Source organism: Aulonocara stuartgranti (genome assembly GCF_965226115.1).
Source record: "Aulonocara stuartgranti genome assembly, chromosome: 23".
Taxonomy (NCBI): Eukaryota; Metazoa; Chordata; class Actinopteri; order Cichliformes; family Cichlidae; genus Aulonocara; species Aulonocara stuartgranti.
Genome location: NC_138958.1, coordinates 6,713,802 through 6,731,005, shown reverse-complemented (window position 1 = coordinate 6,731,005; position 17,204 = coordinate 6,713,802). Strand labels below are relative to the sequence as shown.

General features: G+C 38.6%; 1 protein-coding gene across 1 annotated transcript; it reads left to right on the top strand.

The window, feature by feature from the left end:
* Positions 1 to 70: 70 nt before the first annotated feature.
* hook1 (hook microtubule-tethering protein 1) lies at positions 71 to 16,715 on the top strand. The gene is made up of 22 exons (XM_082523706.1): positions 71 to 243; positions 4,732 to 4,817; positions 5,819 to 5,891; positions 7,468 to 7,518; positions 7,670 to 7,802; positions 8,041 to 8,108; positions 8,346 to 8,408; positions 9,338 to 9,421; positions 10,915 to 11,078; positions 11,158 to 11,298; positions 12,322 to 12,523; positions 12,692 to 12,802; positions 12,906 to 12,993; positions 13,079 to 13,145; positions 13,237 to 13,377; positions 13,514 to 13,601; positions 14,015 to 14,046; positions 14,156 to 14,238; positions 14,320 to 14,420; positions 14,498 to 14,599; positions 15,062 to 15,130; positions 15,222 to 16,715. The coding sequence occupies exons 1-22, from the start codon at positions 199 to 201 to the stop codon at positions 15,378 to 15,380; spliced, it is 2,151 nt and encodes a 716-aa protein (XP_082379832.1). The 5' UTR covers positions 71 to 198; the 3' UTR covers positions 15,381 to 16,715.
* Positions 16,716 to 17,204: the final 489 nt, after the last annotated feature.

The following is a 17,204-nucleotide window of genomic DNA, read 5'->3' as shown; positions in this document are numbered from 1 at the left end:
GAAGAAGCTACGCTATTCGCGTACATCTTACGCAAACTTAAGTCAGACAGGTCTTCACTCGTCTTCAAAATACGTATCTGACGTTAGATAGCCACCTTTGGCAGCAGGTGAGGTCAAATGCTGAGGGACAGAGCGGAAGAGCTTTTTTGCCGACAGGTGGAGGAAGAAATATTTTAGCTTTAAGCTAAAAGGCAACAAATGGACGAAAACAAGACGGAGCTGGTCGAAAGCCTCATAATATGGGTGAGTCTATTTGTGAATGTGTCGCCGAAACCGCGGAAGGGATTTAAGTCACCTGTTTGTAGCTGGTGGGGGTGTCAACGAAAGTAACTGGAGAGAAAATGAAGGAAATCTGACAATTTGTTCGGACGGTGTAATGGCAGAATAAGGTCGTTATTAGAGAGATTAGCTTCTTGTGCAGCTGTTGTTCGTCTCTGTGACCCCATAGGTAGGAAATGTAGCTGGGGGCGGGGGGTCCTGCAGTCTGCTGAATGTAAAGTTAACATCTAGCAGGTGCAAAGATAACAATCCTCTAGTTTATGTGGTTTGGCAAGACTCGGGCTGCTAATCCAATTAACCAGGGGGGTATTTGCGGAATGTCGCGGTTTGGATTTTTGCTAATGTTATGTAACTGCTTAAATGTAGCAAACAGCAGCAAGTAATAAGGCACTTTGCGCTCACAGAGAACAAACAGTTTTGCTGCCTGTCTTGTGGTTAGTAATAGGATAAGCGCTGAGTTAATGAGATCTCGTCCAGGATCCACGATTGCTGTGTCTGTCAGTAAGCCACTTTGTTGAACCCGTAACTTTGAACAGCAGTGTCACTAAGTAACGGGTCAACTTACCCAATGCCAAAAACAAGAAAATGTGTAAAGGTGTCCCATGAAGGGAGTAAAACTTCCTATAAACTCTTCAAAACCGTGCTTGGTGGTCTTTAAATTTTATCGTGACTATAGCTGCACTGTTCTTGCGGAAGGATATTGATATTAGACTGTGAGAATTAACCGTACACCGTGGCTGCTGCTTGAATTATTTACATCATCATGTAAGCAAGAAAGCCTTTTTCTTTACTTGGGTCTGCGGTGGTTTCTTTGCCACTGTTGTCCTGTGTGTATGGGCTCAAAATGTGGTCATAAATATTTTGTACTTGTAAAAAAGATTTGTATGTGTAAAAAAAGATTTGTGTGTGTAAAAAAGATGTGTGTGTGTGTGTGTGTGTGTGTGTGTGTAAAAAAGATTTGTGTGTGCGTAAAAAAGATTTGTATGTGTAAAAAAGATTTGTGTGTGGACTTAGAAAAAAAACCCCTGCAAGTTACAAGTACGGATTTTTGACCCTATTTTTCTTCCCTTCATCTGATTGGTCAATGTCATGTCAATCACAAATGTAACAATCCAATCAGAGAACAGATGGGTTTGGCTGTCGGAGGGGCGCTTTTTTGAACTGCAGGTCCTTGAAGGGTGATACCGTTTGAAGCTGGAGGATTGCTATATAAATATCCGATAGCAGCTAGGTCCCCTAACTTTCAGTAGCTGTTGAAAGGAAAAGGTTGTGGTATATCAGTGGTTAGAAATAACATTATTGCTTTAGGATTAGTTTAAAAAAAAAGTCAGGGCTGACCCAGGACCATTGCTGTGAGTCACAGTGCACAGCATAAAAGTCCTTTCACATCGGACGCAGGATGTGCTGCTAATGCTAACTGCTAACTAAAAGCAAAGGATCCAGAATTTGTTACGCTGGCTGCTGGGCTCTGTGGGTTTTTGCAGCAGCTCTACCTGTACTAGATGCACCTGCTCCTTGTCGTTTTTATCTCTGACTTTATGTCCTCTACAAGAGTTTGTTTTTTTTGCTAGTTCTTCAAATGTTCAATAAAAACATGTATGCTAATTCATAACGAAGAAAGCTTTGTAATAAAGACTGTCATTTCCAAAACACTGCCCGCCCCCACCCCGCGGTCCGCAGCGCTGTTGAAAAGGCTGTGGAAGTCCCTGTATTAAACACATAGACCTGTGACATAAAAATCACCAAACTCGGACGACCACAGACTGTTTTCCTTCGTGGTGATGAAGGAAAACGCTGGGTTGGCATGTAAAAGGGCATTTATTCCCTTCAAAGACCTGCAGTTCAAAAAAAGCGCCCCTCGACAGCCAAACCCATCTGTTCTCTGATTGGATTGTTACATTTGTGATTGACATGACATTGACCAATCAGATGAAGGGAAGAAAAATAGGGTCAAAAATCCGTACTTGTAACTTGCAGGGTTTTTTTTTCTAAGTCCACACACAAATCTTTTTTACGCACATACAAATCTTTTTTACGCACACACAAATCTTTTTTACACATACAAATCTTTTTTACGCACACACAAATTCTTTTTACACATACAAATCTTTTTTACGCACATACAAATCTTTTTTTCGCACACACAAATCTTTTTTACACACACAAATCTTTTTTACACACACAAATCTTTTTTACGCACACACAAATCTTTTTTACACATACAAATCTTTTTTACACATACAAATCTTTTTTACACATACAAATCTTTTTTACGCACACACAAATTCTTTTTACACACACAAATCTTTTTTACGCACACACAAATCTTTTTTTCGCACACACAAATCTTTTTTACACATACAAATCTTTTTTACACATACAAATCTTTTTTACAAGTACAAAATATTTATGACCACATTTTGAGCCCATACGTGTGTCCCTGTACATCCTGCCCTAAACATTTATCATTTCTTCTATGTCCTAGTGCTGCTCGATTATGGGAAACGTTATACTTGGAATTGTTTTAGTCAATATTGAGGGTTTTTTTTTTTTAACTCAGTGGTTTGACTTTGGAAACATTTTGCAAATGTAGAAAAGTAAAAAAACACTGCTATAAATGAGACAAACAAGACTAAAGAAGAACACAAATGAAACTGTGCAAAGTGATGATGTGTCTTATTCTGTCCTCTCATCTTTCCTTATTCTCTGTAGGGGTTTTGAAACAACTACAGTGCAGTGAAAACTATTTGCCACCCTTCTGATTTATTTATTTATTTTTTGGTTGTTTTTTTTTTTTTGTCCCATCATGTTTCAGATCATCACATTTTAATATTAGACAATGATAAGCCCAGTAAAAACAAAGATGCAGTTTTAAATGATGATTTCATTTAAGGGAAAAAAGTTTTCAAACCTACTTGGCTTATCTATGTTGAAAAAGAAATCCCCCCCCCCCCCTTCCTTTTAAATCATAATTAACTGTGATTAACCAATTTTTTTTGGAAGCCTGAGTTTAATTTCACTGTTAAATCACAAAAGCACTTAGATGGAACCTGTCTGACAAGGTGAAACAGGCTAAAAGGTCTCAAAAGGTAGCAGCGAACCACAGTGAGACCCATTATTCACAAATGGAGACAACTTGGAACAGTAGTGAACAGTGGTAAGCCTACCAAAATTATCATCAATAATCCATTAATGACTCATCATGAAGGTCACAAAAGAACCAGGAACCTGGAAGACTGCATGTTTCCCTTGCATCAGTCAAGGCTGATCTTTGCAATTAAGAAGGAAATTGAGCAAAAATGCCATCCATGGAGGTTCCAAGGAGAAAACCACTGCTGACCAAAAAGGAAACAAAGGCTTGTCTCACATGTCCAAGACTTTTGGAGAAATATACTGTGGAGTGACAAGACACATTGAACCTTTTCAAATGTTTGCATCCCATTACATCTGGCATAAAACTATCATACCATTTCAAAAACAGTACATCAAGTCGACAGTCAAACGTGGTGGTGATGGTTGCTTTGTTGCTTCAGGACCTGGACAACTTGATGGTGACATAAATTCTGCTCCGACAATTAGTTTGTGGCTGAATTCAAACAATTCTGCAAAGAACATTTGGCCAAAATTCCTCCACAGCAGCTGTTCCCAAAGTTAAGAGTGCTGCGGCCCATTTAAAAATGAAAGATTCCAGAGGGGCCTGCCATCATTAAATCTGTACTCTTTACAAAATATGAAATGGTGCTCAATTTCCATGAAAATTTTATAAAAATAAAATAAGTGGCTATAAATTGCTAATGCTACCAAGTCATATATGCAAAGTATAAAGGCCAACGTTTGACCCACTTGCCACTGCAGCACAAACTTCAATAATAATAAATTTAGGTCAGAGTAATGTTCTGTTACCAGTTTTAAATCACCTTTTTATATAAATAAATACATTTATATAAACATGTTACTGTACATACTTGAGTGAGTAATTTCACACTGAATTTCTGTTATTACTGTAGCCCACCAGGGGGCCCTGGCCCACACTTTAAGAATCACTACTGCACAGCAACCCGAGACACTCGTTGTCACTTAACACAAACACTTGCAGTTCTTGCTGCTAAGGGTGGCGCAACTAGTTATTAGGTTTAAGGGGCAATTACTTTTCAGGTATGTCCAGGTATGTTTAAATAGCTTTGTTCTGTTATTTTTTTTTTAAAAAATCATAATTTGAAGGGTTCTTTCTGTAATAATATTTGTTTCATCTAAAACAGGTAAAATCTTCTTTGCAAATATGCAAAGAAGTAAAAAATAGAAAGGGGGCAAATACTTCACAGCACTGTATGGCATCTCAGAATCTTTGTAATGTTGTAGTTAAAGTCTTTAAAATATATTTGCTGGTGCACTACTACATTATTCCCTTGGTTTATCAGTCATCATAATATTATTTTGTTTTCTGCCTCTCAGCTGCAAACTTTCAACACTCCTGCATCCTGCCAAACAGTGGAGGAGCTGACCACTGGAGCAGCAATGTCACAGGCTCTGCATCAGATGTGAGAGCACATGCTTTATTTATTTCCAGCCAGTAATTCATGTCACACATGCTCCTGCCTACTCCACGTTAGGTCAAACGTGCACTGCTGGAACAGTTGGGATAATGTGCTTGCATTTTTTTTGCTCTCACGCCCTCATTAGTTCCTCTACTATAGAGAGAAAGGGTACTTGTGCTTTAAAGTGCACACAAACAAAAAGAAAACTACTGATCTTATCTTATTACATTTCTGGCCAGCACCACATTGTAGTCATTGACAAGAACCCCTCACAGCAAGAACATTTTGGGTACAAAGTAGAGCTGCTTAATTATGGCAACAATCTTAATCACAATTATGATGAGGATTATTTATCACAAAAAGTTAACTTAAAATGAAGTGCATTTGTTAAACGTTTTAGTTTAACAGAGAGAACAGAGAAAGTGCCCCACTGTAAAGGAAAGGCAAAGTGAAAGCACCATTTCAAACACTTGTTGGAGGTTTTAATTGTAAGTGAATATCAATTTCAGTTATAGCAGTTACAGTTTGCACAGTTATAGCTTTGTGTGATATTTCTGAGAGCGAGAATGGAGTTTGCATGCTCTCACCTATCACATGTCAGATATTTCCAATAAGATAATATCTTACTCATATAATCCACAATCAGTGGGTTAGTTTAGAATTCAAACATTTTCTCCTATTACAGAAACAATTTTGCCACTTTTGCCTGACAGAGTTGTTCTAAAAGTCAAAAGTGTCTCTTCTATGGAAACTCATTTTCACCTAATTAAATTTTTTTCTGGCTCTTCCCCATGTACAACCCACAGCTGAATAAAAGAACTTGCCTGTTGTATCTCATCTAATGCTGGCAGTTGTAGAAATTAAACAGCTTGAGTAGAAAAGGTTGTAGCATTTATTTCAGAAATTTCATGCACATAACATGGATATCTAACAAAGAATGTGAACTGTACACTACTAAACAAGGACTCTTGTGTAGAATAAGTCTTATCATCTCTGTGCTTCAGAGACCCTGCATGGTTCACTGATGGATGGCTCAGTCGTATCAAAACGGATGTTGAAGACAACTGGAGATTAAAGGTACAAAGTACTACCATGCCCCATGTTTGCTTTTTGTTCACTTTGGGTTTTTCTTTTAAATGTTTATTTTTCTTCTAATTTGCTGAACCCTTTGTGTGCTAAATCCTTTGTTTGCTCCACACCTGCAAAACTGTCCTTGACACTGATCTCCAAGCTGCTCCAGGGGTTCTGCTTAAGCGTGCACTCTGACTCTGCGCTCTGACTCTTCTGGTGAAAGTGTGCATGTATGTTTGTCCAAATATGTCAGCTGTAAAGTGTAAGGATGAAAAAAAAAAAAAAAAAAGCCATTTTCTCCACATTGATTTGGTTGTGATGCTTTCCCTGCTGCTGCCTTGTCCTCTTTCCTGAATGCTTTTTTTCGTGGACACATCCTTTATTGCAGCGGTCCCCAACCTTTTTTGCACCACGGACCAGTTTATGTCCGACAATATTTTCACAGACCGGCCTTTAAGGTGTCTCGGATAAATACAACAAAATAAAACCAGCACCGGTACCAACAAAAGAAGATTTATTCATAACACATGGGAAAAGACCCAGGAAACCGAGTTAATGATAAAAACTATAAAAATCCTGAAAACCATGAATTTTACACCCGAGCCTCAACTCTCGTGGCCCGGTACCGGTCCGTGGCCTGGGGTTTGGGGATCGTTACTTTATTGTGCATATAATAGAAGTCTTATTTACATGTGGGTCATTCATCTCAAATCTTTTGCCTGAACATTTCAGATTTCTTTTAAAATGTTATGGTCCAAAAATAAAAAATTCTTGTCATTTTCTTGATCAGTCCAGCATGAAAGTTGAATGTAAATAAGATTTTCTTAATATTTGTGAATAAGAATTTCATGTTAAATAGTATTCTTCTTGTTTTATTCATTTTTTTTTTTTTGAATTATTGTTAAATACAACTCTATACTCTTCAGAAATTATCGTCTGCAATGTCCCTTTTTTTTTAAATTGTCGTGTCATAAAATATGGGACTTTCCAGAAATGTTTCCTTTTTTCATATTTTAACTGGCAAATATGCAAACATTTTTTATTTATGTGTCTCAAATTACTCATTCATTTTTATAGAGCGGCCAGTGGAAAATTTTTGGCTTTTTTAGGCTCAAAATAGTTTTTGAGATATATTCAAGTTCAAAAATTGCCTCAGATTTCAATGTGCAAAAATAAGGCTTTACAGTAGATGGACAGGCCTTTAAAAAAAAAAAAAAAAAAAAGGATATTTATAGATAATTATCTACAAGTATTTGCTACATGACCTCAAGGTTGACTGCAATTGCTATATAATTTTATTTTTTAAACCATAAGATTTTCAGGCAAATCAGAGGTGGCTGAGCAGAAATTTGATGATGAGCGATTAAATGACCTAATTTGGTCTTAAGCGTTATCATTAACATTAACTTAATGTACTATGCAACTCAAAATATCTGCCATGAAAAAGGACATTTTCAAATGTGTGATTAAAAAGTTTCTCTCTTTTCTTTTGGTCTGCATGAACGTATATTGTTTTCCATTGTTGTTTGTTCATTTTGATCGATATAAAACAAATATGAGAATATTTTATATCTTTCCTCAGATGAACAACCTGAAAAAGATACTTCAGATGGTGGTTGACTATTATAATGAGGTATGGAGTATGTAATCCTTGTTTATGCAGAGATGTTAAGTCATTGGTAGAGTCGACTACAGAATCTGAAAACCTATAAACAGTTGTTTACGGCTTTTCTACATCTTAGTGAAAAGTTAATGTGCAGCTTTTATTTTCTGTGCACCTTCAGGTCTTATCCCAGGAAATTTCAGATTTTCCCTTGCCAGATGTGTCACTGGTGGCAGAGCATTCAGACCCCACTGAACTGGGGAGACTTCTGCAGCTTATACTGGGCTGTGCAGTCAGATGTGAGCGCAAACAGGGTATGTTGCTGCTTGTGTGTTACACATAATCTCTACACTCATGTAAGACCCAATTAAAGACATTTTGCATGAGCAAAATGTAAAAAAAATAAATAAAAATGTTGTAACATGTCACTTACAAAGACTGAGTTTATGAGATTAGAAACCAGTGAGGACAGGTGCTGCATTTAGTAGTTTGACAAAATATTACAATGGTGTGTACGTTTGTGTGATTTAATCTCCCTCATTATATCACCAGAATACATTCAGTTCATCATGACCTTGGAGGAGTCTGTGCAGCATGTTGTCATGACAGCCATCCAGGAGGTCAGCCTGTTTTAATATAGCATTACTTGCTCTGACAAATTAGCTGTATTAAAGATACTCAGAAACAGCTTTGCTGAGCATTTCTGCCATTTTAAATAACAGTAACTGTTTCAGCAGCAGAAGCAATAGTGTATGAAGGAGGTTCGAGTATTTGCTTGCATGTGGTGAAATAGGTTGAGGCTTTGCAGCTTTTTCAGTTAGTGTATGTAATAAACTCTGCTCCATTTTCCTCTTCAGCTCATGAGTAAAGAGACCAAGACCGCATTTGGAGCAGAGCTGTCCGGGGATTTGGAACAGCAGGTTAGTATTATTATTATATCCCACTCAGTCTGAAAGAAAGTGTGTTGCTAAATGCATTGTTAATGCCCATTTGGTGCGATATGGTGGATATGAATGCATCGGGAGGCAAATCGGGGTTCAGTATCTTGCTCAAGAATACTGTGACATGTGGACCGGAGCAGACTAGGATTGAGCCACCTACCTTCCGATTGGTAGACGACCTGATCTGCCACCTGAGTGACAGCCGCTCCTCTATTTCTTTGCAGTTAAAATGTTCCTTTAGAGCCGCTTGCAACCTCAGCGTTTGGCTCATAGATATTACTTGCACACATACTGACCTCATAATTTAAAACTTTAGTTGTATTTAATAATATGTTTTTTCTAACATGCATAAAGTCTAAAGTAGTTCAGCTTACTCTAATTTGCTTGTGCTAAGTCAAGCAAAGGACCTGTGTATGTAATTTAAATTGTTGGCTTGTTCAGCTTGTCAGTTTATTGACTTGTTCTTGGAGCGTTACTGTACCGTGCAAACTGCACAAGTCAGTAATGTAACTTTTGTCAGGCAGTTGGCATCGCAGCTGCTGATAATATTGCCATTTCAAAGGAGTCCACCCAACTTATTTCTGTAACTTGAGCCTTTATTTTCCTTGACGTGTTTGCGGAAGAACGTTGTCACTGTGCAGAGACTACCACAGCTCAAGTACTGACATGAACTGCACATGTGGCGCTGGAGATCTGCATCTTCAATGGGAAAATGAATCGGGGAACATTGATGGTTTTGTATTGATTTTATGAGTAATGTATTTTATGCTTAGTTCTTGAACTTAGCTTTTTTTTTTTTTTTTTTTTTAAGAAAAACTTAGCCATTTAATATTTGCTTTCTCTGATCCATGAGAGAATCACATCAGTGTCTCTTCGATAATTTAACTTCTAAATCCTCATGTGTCCAGCTGAAAAAAGCTCTTGAGGACCTCGCTGCACTTCAGACAGAGAAGGAAGCGCTAACCCAGCGATGTCAAGAGCTGGACCTACAGGTGAGTGCAGACCTGTTACACACAGCCAAGGTGAATTTCTATTGAGAAATATTCTTGAATCTGATTGACTAGCGCTCTTTTGCCTTACTTTGCTGATATTCAGGTCTCTATGTCGCCACACATACATGTCTATGTACAGTATAAACAGGAATTGTGTAATGCTTTGCTCCATTGTGTGGAGCTGCTGTGGCAGAATGACCATGAGCTTAGAGTCTGGGCTCAGCTTGTCCTACCGTGCCATTCAGCCCATGCTCTGCCACTGCTACAAGGCCTCATTCATCACTGAACAGGCAGACTAATTTTAGCATAGGGACTGATCAACTGTTCAACTGGACTCTCGACAGATTGATTTGTTCTGTTTCCAGTCTTGCTCTTCTCTGATCGTAGCGAGGTAAGTATAACATGGTTGTCTGTCCCGCGCAACTAAACTCAACTAAACGAGCTGCTTAAATATTTGTACTCTAACTCTGCTAACAGACGGTTCAGTTGGGATTCTGTTTGACACAGGGCACACAATGCTTATTTAATAATTTTTACTGTTTTTCCAGTAATTAACCTAAAGACTTTGCCATATTCTTTTGAGAAAAGCAGCATTACATTATTTTGTAATGTATATGGGTCTTTTGTACTGATGTGCTGTGTTACTAATTATGTGTTGTTTTAAAGATTCAAACTATCAAAATAAATGGCTTTAAGTTAGCCTACAACAGGCCATACAGAGTTACTAAATAATTTTATTTTACATGGTTTTGTTTGGTGGTAGTAGATAAATTGAAAATGCATTTTGTAAATATTTTACACGCACAGTAAGAGGTTTTGACATCTTACATTGGTAGTAGGCTCCTTATCATTTACCCTTGCGTTTGGAAATGCTGTTGTCATCGAGGCCGCCTGTTGCCATGGGTATATAGTCTGCAGCATCCTGCCGAAAGGTTGCATCAGTCAAAGAAACATGCACATGAAGGTCAGAATCAAAGGTCTACTAGCAGAACTCTGCACTATAACAAGATCACTGAAATTATTCTGTGCTTGACCTGTGATTTTTAGTCATGTGCCTGATTGGTATTCATAATAAGAAGAATAATAGTGAACATATATCTCAACTTTAGTTGTAGACAAGTTGTAAGGACGTTATGGGATAGGAATTTAAACAGTCATGTGTTATTCTCAAACTAATGTTTCATAAACTGGCAACCAGCTTTGAGGTACTGGTGAGTGAGAATGAAAACTAACCATGCATTAACATGTTTGCTTAAAGTGCACTTTGTCTGTGCTCTGCTTTCAGCATGGATTAACTGCACTGTTTGCTTTAACAGCTGGGAAAGTAAATTCTCATGGCAGTGGTGTATCTTTTGATGCGATGATGTTGTGACATTTTACTTTGCATGAAATAAATGAAGATATTTCATGTCATATTTTTTCCCCCGATGAAACCAGTTCAACTTTAAAACTACTTGTGGGAATGGCTCGCTCACCTTACTTTCCCTGCACAGGTGGCTGTTCTTCAAGAGGAACGGAACAGCTTATTGGCTGAGAATGACGTCCTAACAGACCGAGCTAATCAGCTGGACACATTTGATGACCCAAGCACGCCGTTGGGAAGAAAACACAGTCAGTTACAGCAACAGCTAGAAACACTGCAGGAGGAGAACTTCAGGTTTGTCCTTTCCTCTTGAAATGGCTGATGAACCTCCCTATGGTGAAAACAAAACAATGATGTGTTATGCATTTTCTAGGCTGGAGGCTGCTAAGGATGACTATCGGATCCACTGTGAGGAGCTGGAGAAGCAGCTGATAGAAGTTCAGCACCGAAATGATGAGCTCACCAGCTTGGCAGAAGAATCGCGAGCTCTCAAAGATGAACTGGATGTGCTGAGGTTTGTGTCTGTAATACAATAGATTCATTAAAGTATTAAATTGTGTAGAGGTAAGATCATACAAATTCAGTAAAATAAAAATGCATTTCAGGCTCAGGATTAGAAATTATTGCATCAGTTGGATAACTTAAATTGGTTTGGAGAAAAAGTTAGCGAGGCAAGGCTGAGATTATTTGGACATATGTAGAGGAGGGTTAGTGCTTACAATGAAAAAACGATGTTGAATATGGAGTTGCTAGGTGAAGGGAAAAGTGGATGACCACAAAAAAGATTCATGGATATGGCGACGGAACACACACAGAAGGTTGGTGTGAAGGAAGATGATGCTAGGGATACGCTCAGATGGAGACACATGATCTGTTGTGGTGACTTCTAAAGGGAGTAATCGAAGGACCATTTACAAGCAGCCACTTTCTGTTGCTTCCTGCTGCAAAACTAGTAGAGGCAGTAAGGCCACACCCTTCAATGAGTGAAACTGGCTGATGTTTGCGTTTCTGACCTTAACAATAAGGGGTGTCATTTTGCTGGCATGAAATCGGCGTAACACCGGTACAGATTATCTCGTTCCAGTAAATGACTAATTCTTAATCGATAATGTTACAGGAAGTGAAACAATGAGATTTCGAATTTCTTTTGTAAGTGTCCTGAGACTAGATAATCAGCAGGTTTTTGAAACTAGAGCTCTTTGATCTCTCACGCAAGCCCTGGGAGATCCTTTAAGTTCAACACAAAAGGTGCTTACCTTGGATCAAAATGTTCTACCTTAGCGTTATTTCTGAAGACGCTCTTGTTCACGGTTATAATGGAGACTCAAATGTGTGGTGACAATATTTTACAGTCCTTCATATTCTTGCGTAGGAAAATGTTTGTTTTACGCTATTTAATATGTAACTAATTAAAGAGGTAGTTTTAAAGTATGCAGTGATCTTAATATCTGTATTAAAATGTTGCTTATTCCAGGCACAGTAAATTGAGATATGTGCTGCAGTACTGTACATTTCAGTTTTCCTATGTGCTGTATAGGAACTGCTCAGATCGGGTGGTGATGCTGGAGGCTTCGGTGGAAACGTACAAGCGCAAGCTGGAGAATCTGGGTGATTTAAAGAGGCAGATGAAACTGTTGGAGGAAAACAACATGACTTACATGCAAAACACAGTCAGTCTGGAGGAAGAGCTGCGCAAGGCCAACGCTGCCCGTGCACAGCTCGAGACATACAAGAGACAGGTAAATGGCATGCAAAAGCACAGCTCGAACTTTCATCCAAAATCCACACAAATTATAAATCTCACAATATAATCATTTGTTTGTAATAATAACATTTATTGGCATTTTTTGAGCAATAATGTGTCTGGTGGTGGATGAGTTTATATTATTACATTTTCATTTATTTAGGTCCAGGAGCTACACAGGAAGTTGTCTGAGGAGACGAGGCGAGCAGACAACCTGGCGTTTGAGATGAAGAAGTTGGAGGAGAAACATGAAACTGCAACGAAAGAAAAAGAGGTTTAACAGCATTTTTTTTTAGTTAGCAATAATAAAGTAATAATTTTCTTCTAGCTGTGATAAAACTCCTAACATTGTTAAAAAATCTCTTCACCACCACAAGAGGATCATCATTGAGCGAGATTCTCTGAAGGAAATCAATGAGGAGCTTCGATGCACTCAAGCTCAGCAGCACCAACTCTCCCAAGCAGGTATCCTATAGGAAAGGTCATACCTGACATTAGTTATTGTGGTGTTGCTATGGTAATCTGAAATTTGCATGCTTATTTCATATAGGCATGCTTCCCTCTAGCAGCCCCAGTCATGATAACCTGGCTGCTGAGTTGATGCCCGTTGAGTACAGGTAGTATCTTACTGCTGTTGCTGCACTTAATAAGATTTTTACTTTTCCCACCAAACTGATGTGTGTGACTTATGTGTGTGTTATTGTTCAGAGAAAAGTTCATCCGGCTGCAGCATGAGAATAAGATGTTGAGAGTGCAGCAGGAAGAATATGAGCGTGAGAAGATCGCTTCTCTGCAGGCCCAGCTGGAGGAAGCACACAAGACTCGCAGTGAACTGGACACTGAAAACAGGTTTCTGTCAAGCACTGATAGATGTGATGGAAGCTGTTCTCTCCATACATTTAGTTTGATGTATTTTCATCATTTATCAAATGTATTTGATCTGGATGTTAACCTTTCATTCCTCTACATTCTGGTTAATCTTCAGACTGAGCCGAGAACGGGTCGGTGAGCTGCAGCAGCAGGTTGAGGACCTTCAAAAGGCTTTGCAGAGCCAGGCATCCAAGCCTGATGATGTAAGTTTGCCCAAATGGTCTGGCGTTAGTACAGAGAAAATGCAGAGTTAATGTTAGCCTGGTATATTTGATGCTGGCAAGGAATTACAAAAGAAAATCACTTTATATAAGGTAGGTAGATTGGTATTGGTAGAGAAAGATGTATGCACTGTAATTACAGCCATTTGTATACAATCACATAGCTGGTTTACAGCAAGATGCAAACCTCTGGTTAAATTTAAGAACAGGAAGGCCAAATTAACTTTTCCAGAAAACACCTTAAAGTGCCAGCACAGTTCTTTCAATCACGCCTTGATTGTTAGTTTTTACTTTAGAGTGAGTGTGTCAGGGGAAATCCTTTTATTTATTTTTGCCATCCAGAATGAAATTCCTTTACCACATTTAATCTTGTACTTCTATTTTCTCATTTTCAGTCAAACCTGAAGCGGAAACTTGATGCACACATGTAAGTGCAGCTGGTCTGAGCTTTGACAAATAACTGAGGGGTGCAAAATGAATTTCTCTGTTTTCCAGTAGAGGGAGGTAAAGAAGCAGCATTTTTTCTTCCCCTTCAGGGTCCAACTGAACGAGGCCCAGGATGAAATCATGAAGAAGAAAGAGCTGCTGGAGGACCTTCAGCCTGACAACACTCAAACCTGTAAGTTGCACGTTTGCGTCATCATCAACACTAGACACAAAGTGATGGCTTAGTTATAAGTGTTGCTATTTTATTTGAAAGCTCTGAAGGTGGATGAGCTGATGGCTGCTCTTAAGAAGAAGGATGATGACATGAGAGCCATGGAGGAGAGATACAAGATGTATTTGGAGAAAGCTCGCAGTGTGGGTAATATTATTCATGTTTCGTTACTTTGAGTATTGTCTGTGTTAGTATTTCATTTCCTTTGTTCCTACTGTAGGTGATCCGAGCATTGGACCCTAAGCTGAATCCTGCTACTGCTGAGATCCAGGCTCTGAGGAACCAGGTTGCAGACCGAGACAAGCAGATTCTCAGCTTGGAAGTAAATCTGCATTTTAATCTTGTTCAAACTGAAGTTATATGTTTACTACATTTTTCCCTAAACTGAGTCAGTTTGCAGAGAAGAAACAGGTGTATCAGAATATACAGATATCAACAACAGTGTGAGAAAATTTATGTAAGCCATAAATTTCCAGGTTTTTGAATATGGCAGTCTCTAGCTTTTCCATTATAAAGTTCCAGTAATGTTTTCCCTTCTTGCATTTCCGAAACCAGTAAATAAGATTACCTCCCGTTGCCTCACTTTTAGGGCAAAGATCTGAAATTGGTTCATTTATCCTGTGGGGGTCTTTCTGGTGTGAAAGAAGTGATGTGGAAAAGCTTTTGATTGCTATATGAAAACATTACTGCTTACTGCTTGTTTTAAGTTGAAGGGTTGTTTATTTCATTTTATTTTACGTTTTCATTTAAACGGATTGACATTTTTTGGTTATTTGTCTCATAGCGTCAGTGTGAGCAGGCAAAGCTGAGAGAGTATGAGGAAAAACTGATTGTCACGGCGTGGTATAACAAGGTAAAGTAAAATGGTACATTGCCTGCAAGATGATCAGTTACATATTTACCTACTGCCTCTTCTTCACTCAGTGTCTTCTTTCTGTACTCAGAGTCTGAACTTTCAGAAGCTGGCCATCGAATCACGTCTCGGGGGCTGCACTGCCTCCATGCTGTCTCCCGGTCAGTCCTTTCTGACACAGCAACGGCAAATCTCAAATGCCCCCCGCCGGGCACTTTCAATCAGCGTGCCTGCCACTACCTCCAAGTAGACTGTGTCACAGAGCCAAATGTCTCCCTTTATTCAGCTAAGGAAAAATCTATAAGCATCACTCCCTCCCATAAGTGACCTTAAACACATCTGCTCTCAAGACAGGGAGGGGTCAATGAAATGCTGATTGGGATCAGTGAGCATCGGCTCATCCAATAGGTCACCCACCTGATGATATTTATGCTCTCTTACTGTACATTGAACCTGGATAGAAAGTTAACCTACTGTTAACTCAAGCAGTGCACAATTCACCAACTCTAGAGTAGACTAGAACACATTTCTACCCTGTCTTTGCTTTGCTGTGCAGCTGAATACTTGTTATAATCAGCTCATTTATCTCCTGTCAGGACTAAGAGAAACATAACTGACTGCTTAACAATATTTAATATAGAGTTTGAGCCCACTCGTTTTAACGAATGTGATATTAATGAACACTAAAGCCGAGAACTTGTAACTTTAGACGGTTGTTGAAATACGTCCAAGTTGAACAGTCAAAGTATGCAGTGATGGTGACACGGTCATCAAACAGCAGCATCTGATGAAAAACACAAAGAAACTTTGGAAAATCAGTTCTGTGTCTGGTGCTGGCCACCAACTGCTTTTATGCTTCAGCCACTTAAAGATTTTTACTAAAATGGAAAAAAGCTCATCGTGTAAAGCTGTGAAAATCCTAAACCATTTAAAGTAAATCAAGAATATTTTTCTATATTCCCAGGGAGTGATGTGATCACAGTAAAAACTGCTGGGCCTTCTTGAATCATATTTAGCAGTGACTATCCAAGACTGTAGTCTCTAAATTTGTACAACTGTAATGTAAACATGATTTTAACACCAGCCTTTGATCCAAATGTCAGAATCAGGTTGAACATTTATATAGTACCTTCAAATTGTAACTTGAATTTTTTTTTCTTACTCTAATCAGGTTGTATCGTGAACATATATTCAGGCTCTTTAGTGTCAGCAGAGGTTAACAGCACTATAGAGGAGCAGAATTTGTCTTTCAGGTTGTTGGTTTCTGGCTGCCTGTTGTTACACCTTCTAGTTAAACTGCACTAGTTTCACAACACATAATTAGATTCTATTATAATTTTGTGTAGGAGTATCTAATATTGCTTTGATTTTTCTTTTGAGTGAATGAAGATTATAGATTTCTGATGTTAAAAAGCAGTGACTCCTAAAACTAGGTGGTATCAAGTGTAGCACAGCACAGAGAACTGTGAGTAAATGGATTAAAAATAGTGTAGGGGAAAGGCATTATAAACTTTCTGGGTTGTAAGCAGTTCAAATTTTAATGCTTTTGGATTTCTTGTGAATAAATGCATTTTGTTTTTCTAAACATGTATATTGTATTCTTTTAAGACTCGGGGGTGTACAGCTCTATCCTCATTATCCACACAAACCAAAGGTTTCAGATGATGTGGTCGGTGTGTGCAAATCATCGCTGTGAGCCAAAAGTTCAGGCTCCAGAATAATTCAAATTCGCATTTTGATACTGTATTTTTCACCCTGCTGTTGTGTGTGGATGATGCTAGATCATTCACCTGTAGCTCAGACACACTCAGATAAAATGGTCCCAAATACTTACTGTTCAAGCCTGTTGTTTGTGAATTTATCACCTCAGTTTCTACTTTCAGGTCTTACTGAACACTAGTCCAACCAAAGGCTGATATCAAAGAAATTGCAACAGTCTTCTTTGTTTGCTACACTTTGATAAATAGAGATTTCTTGGCAAGATTGTATAATTCAGCAAGCCTTGGCATAAACCTGGGAGTGTTCCGGTACATGTAGTTTGAGTCATTTTACTCTGTACTCAGTGGTCCCCAAC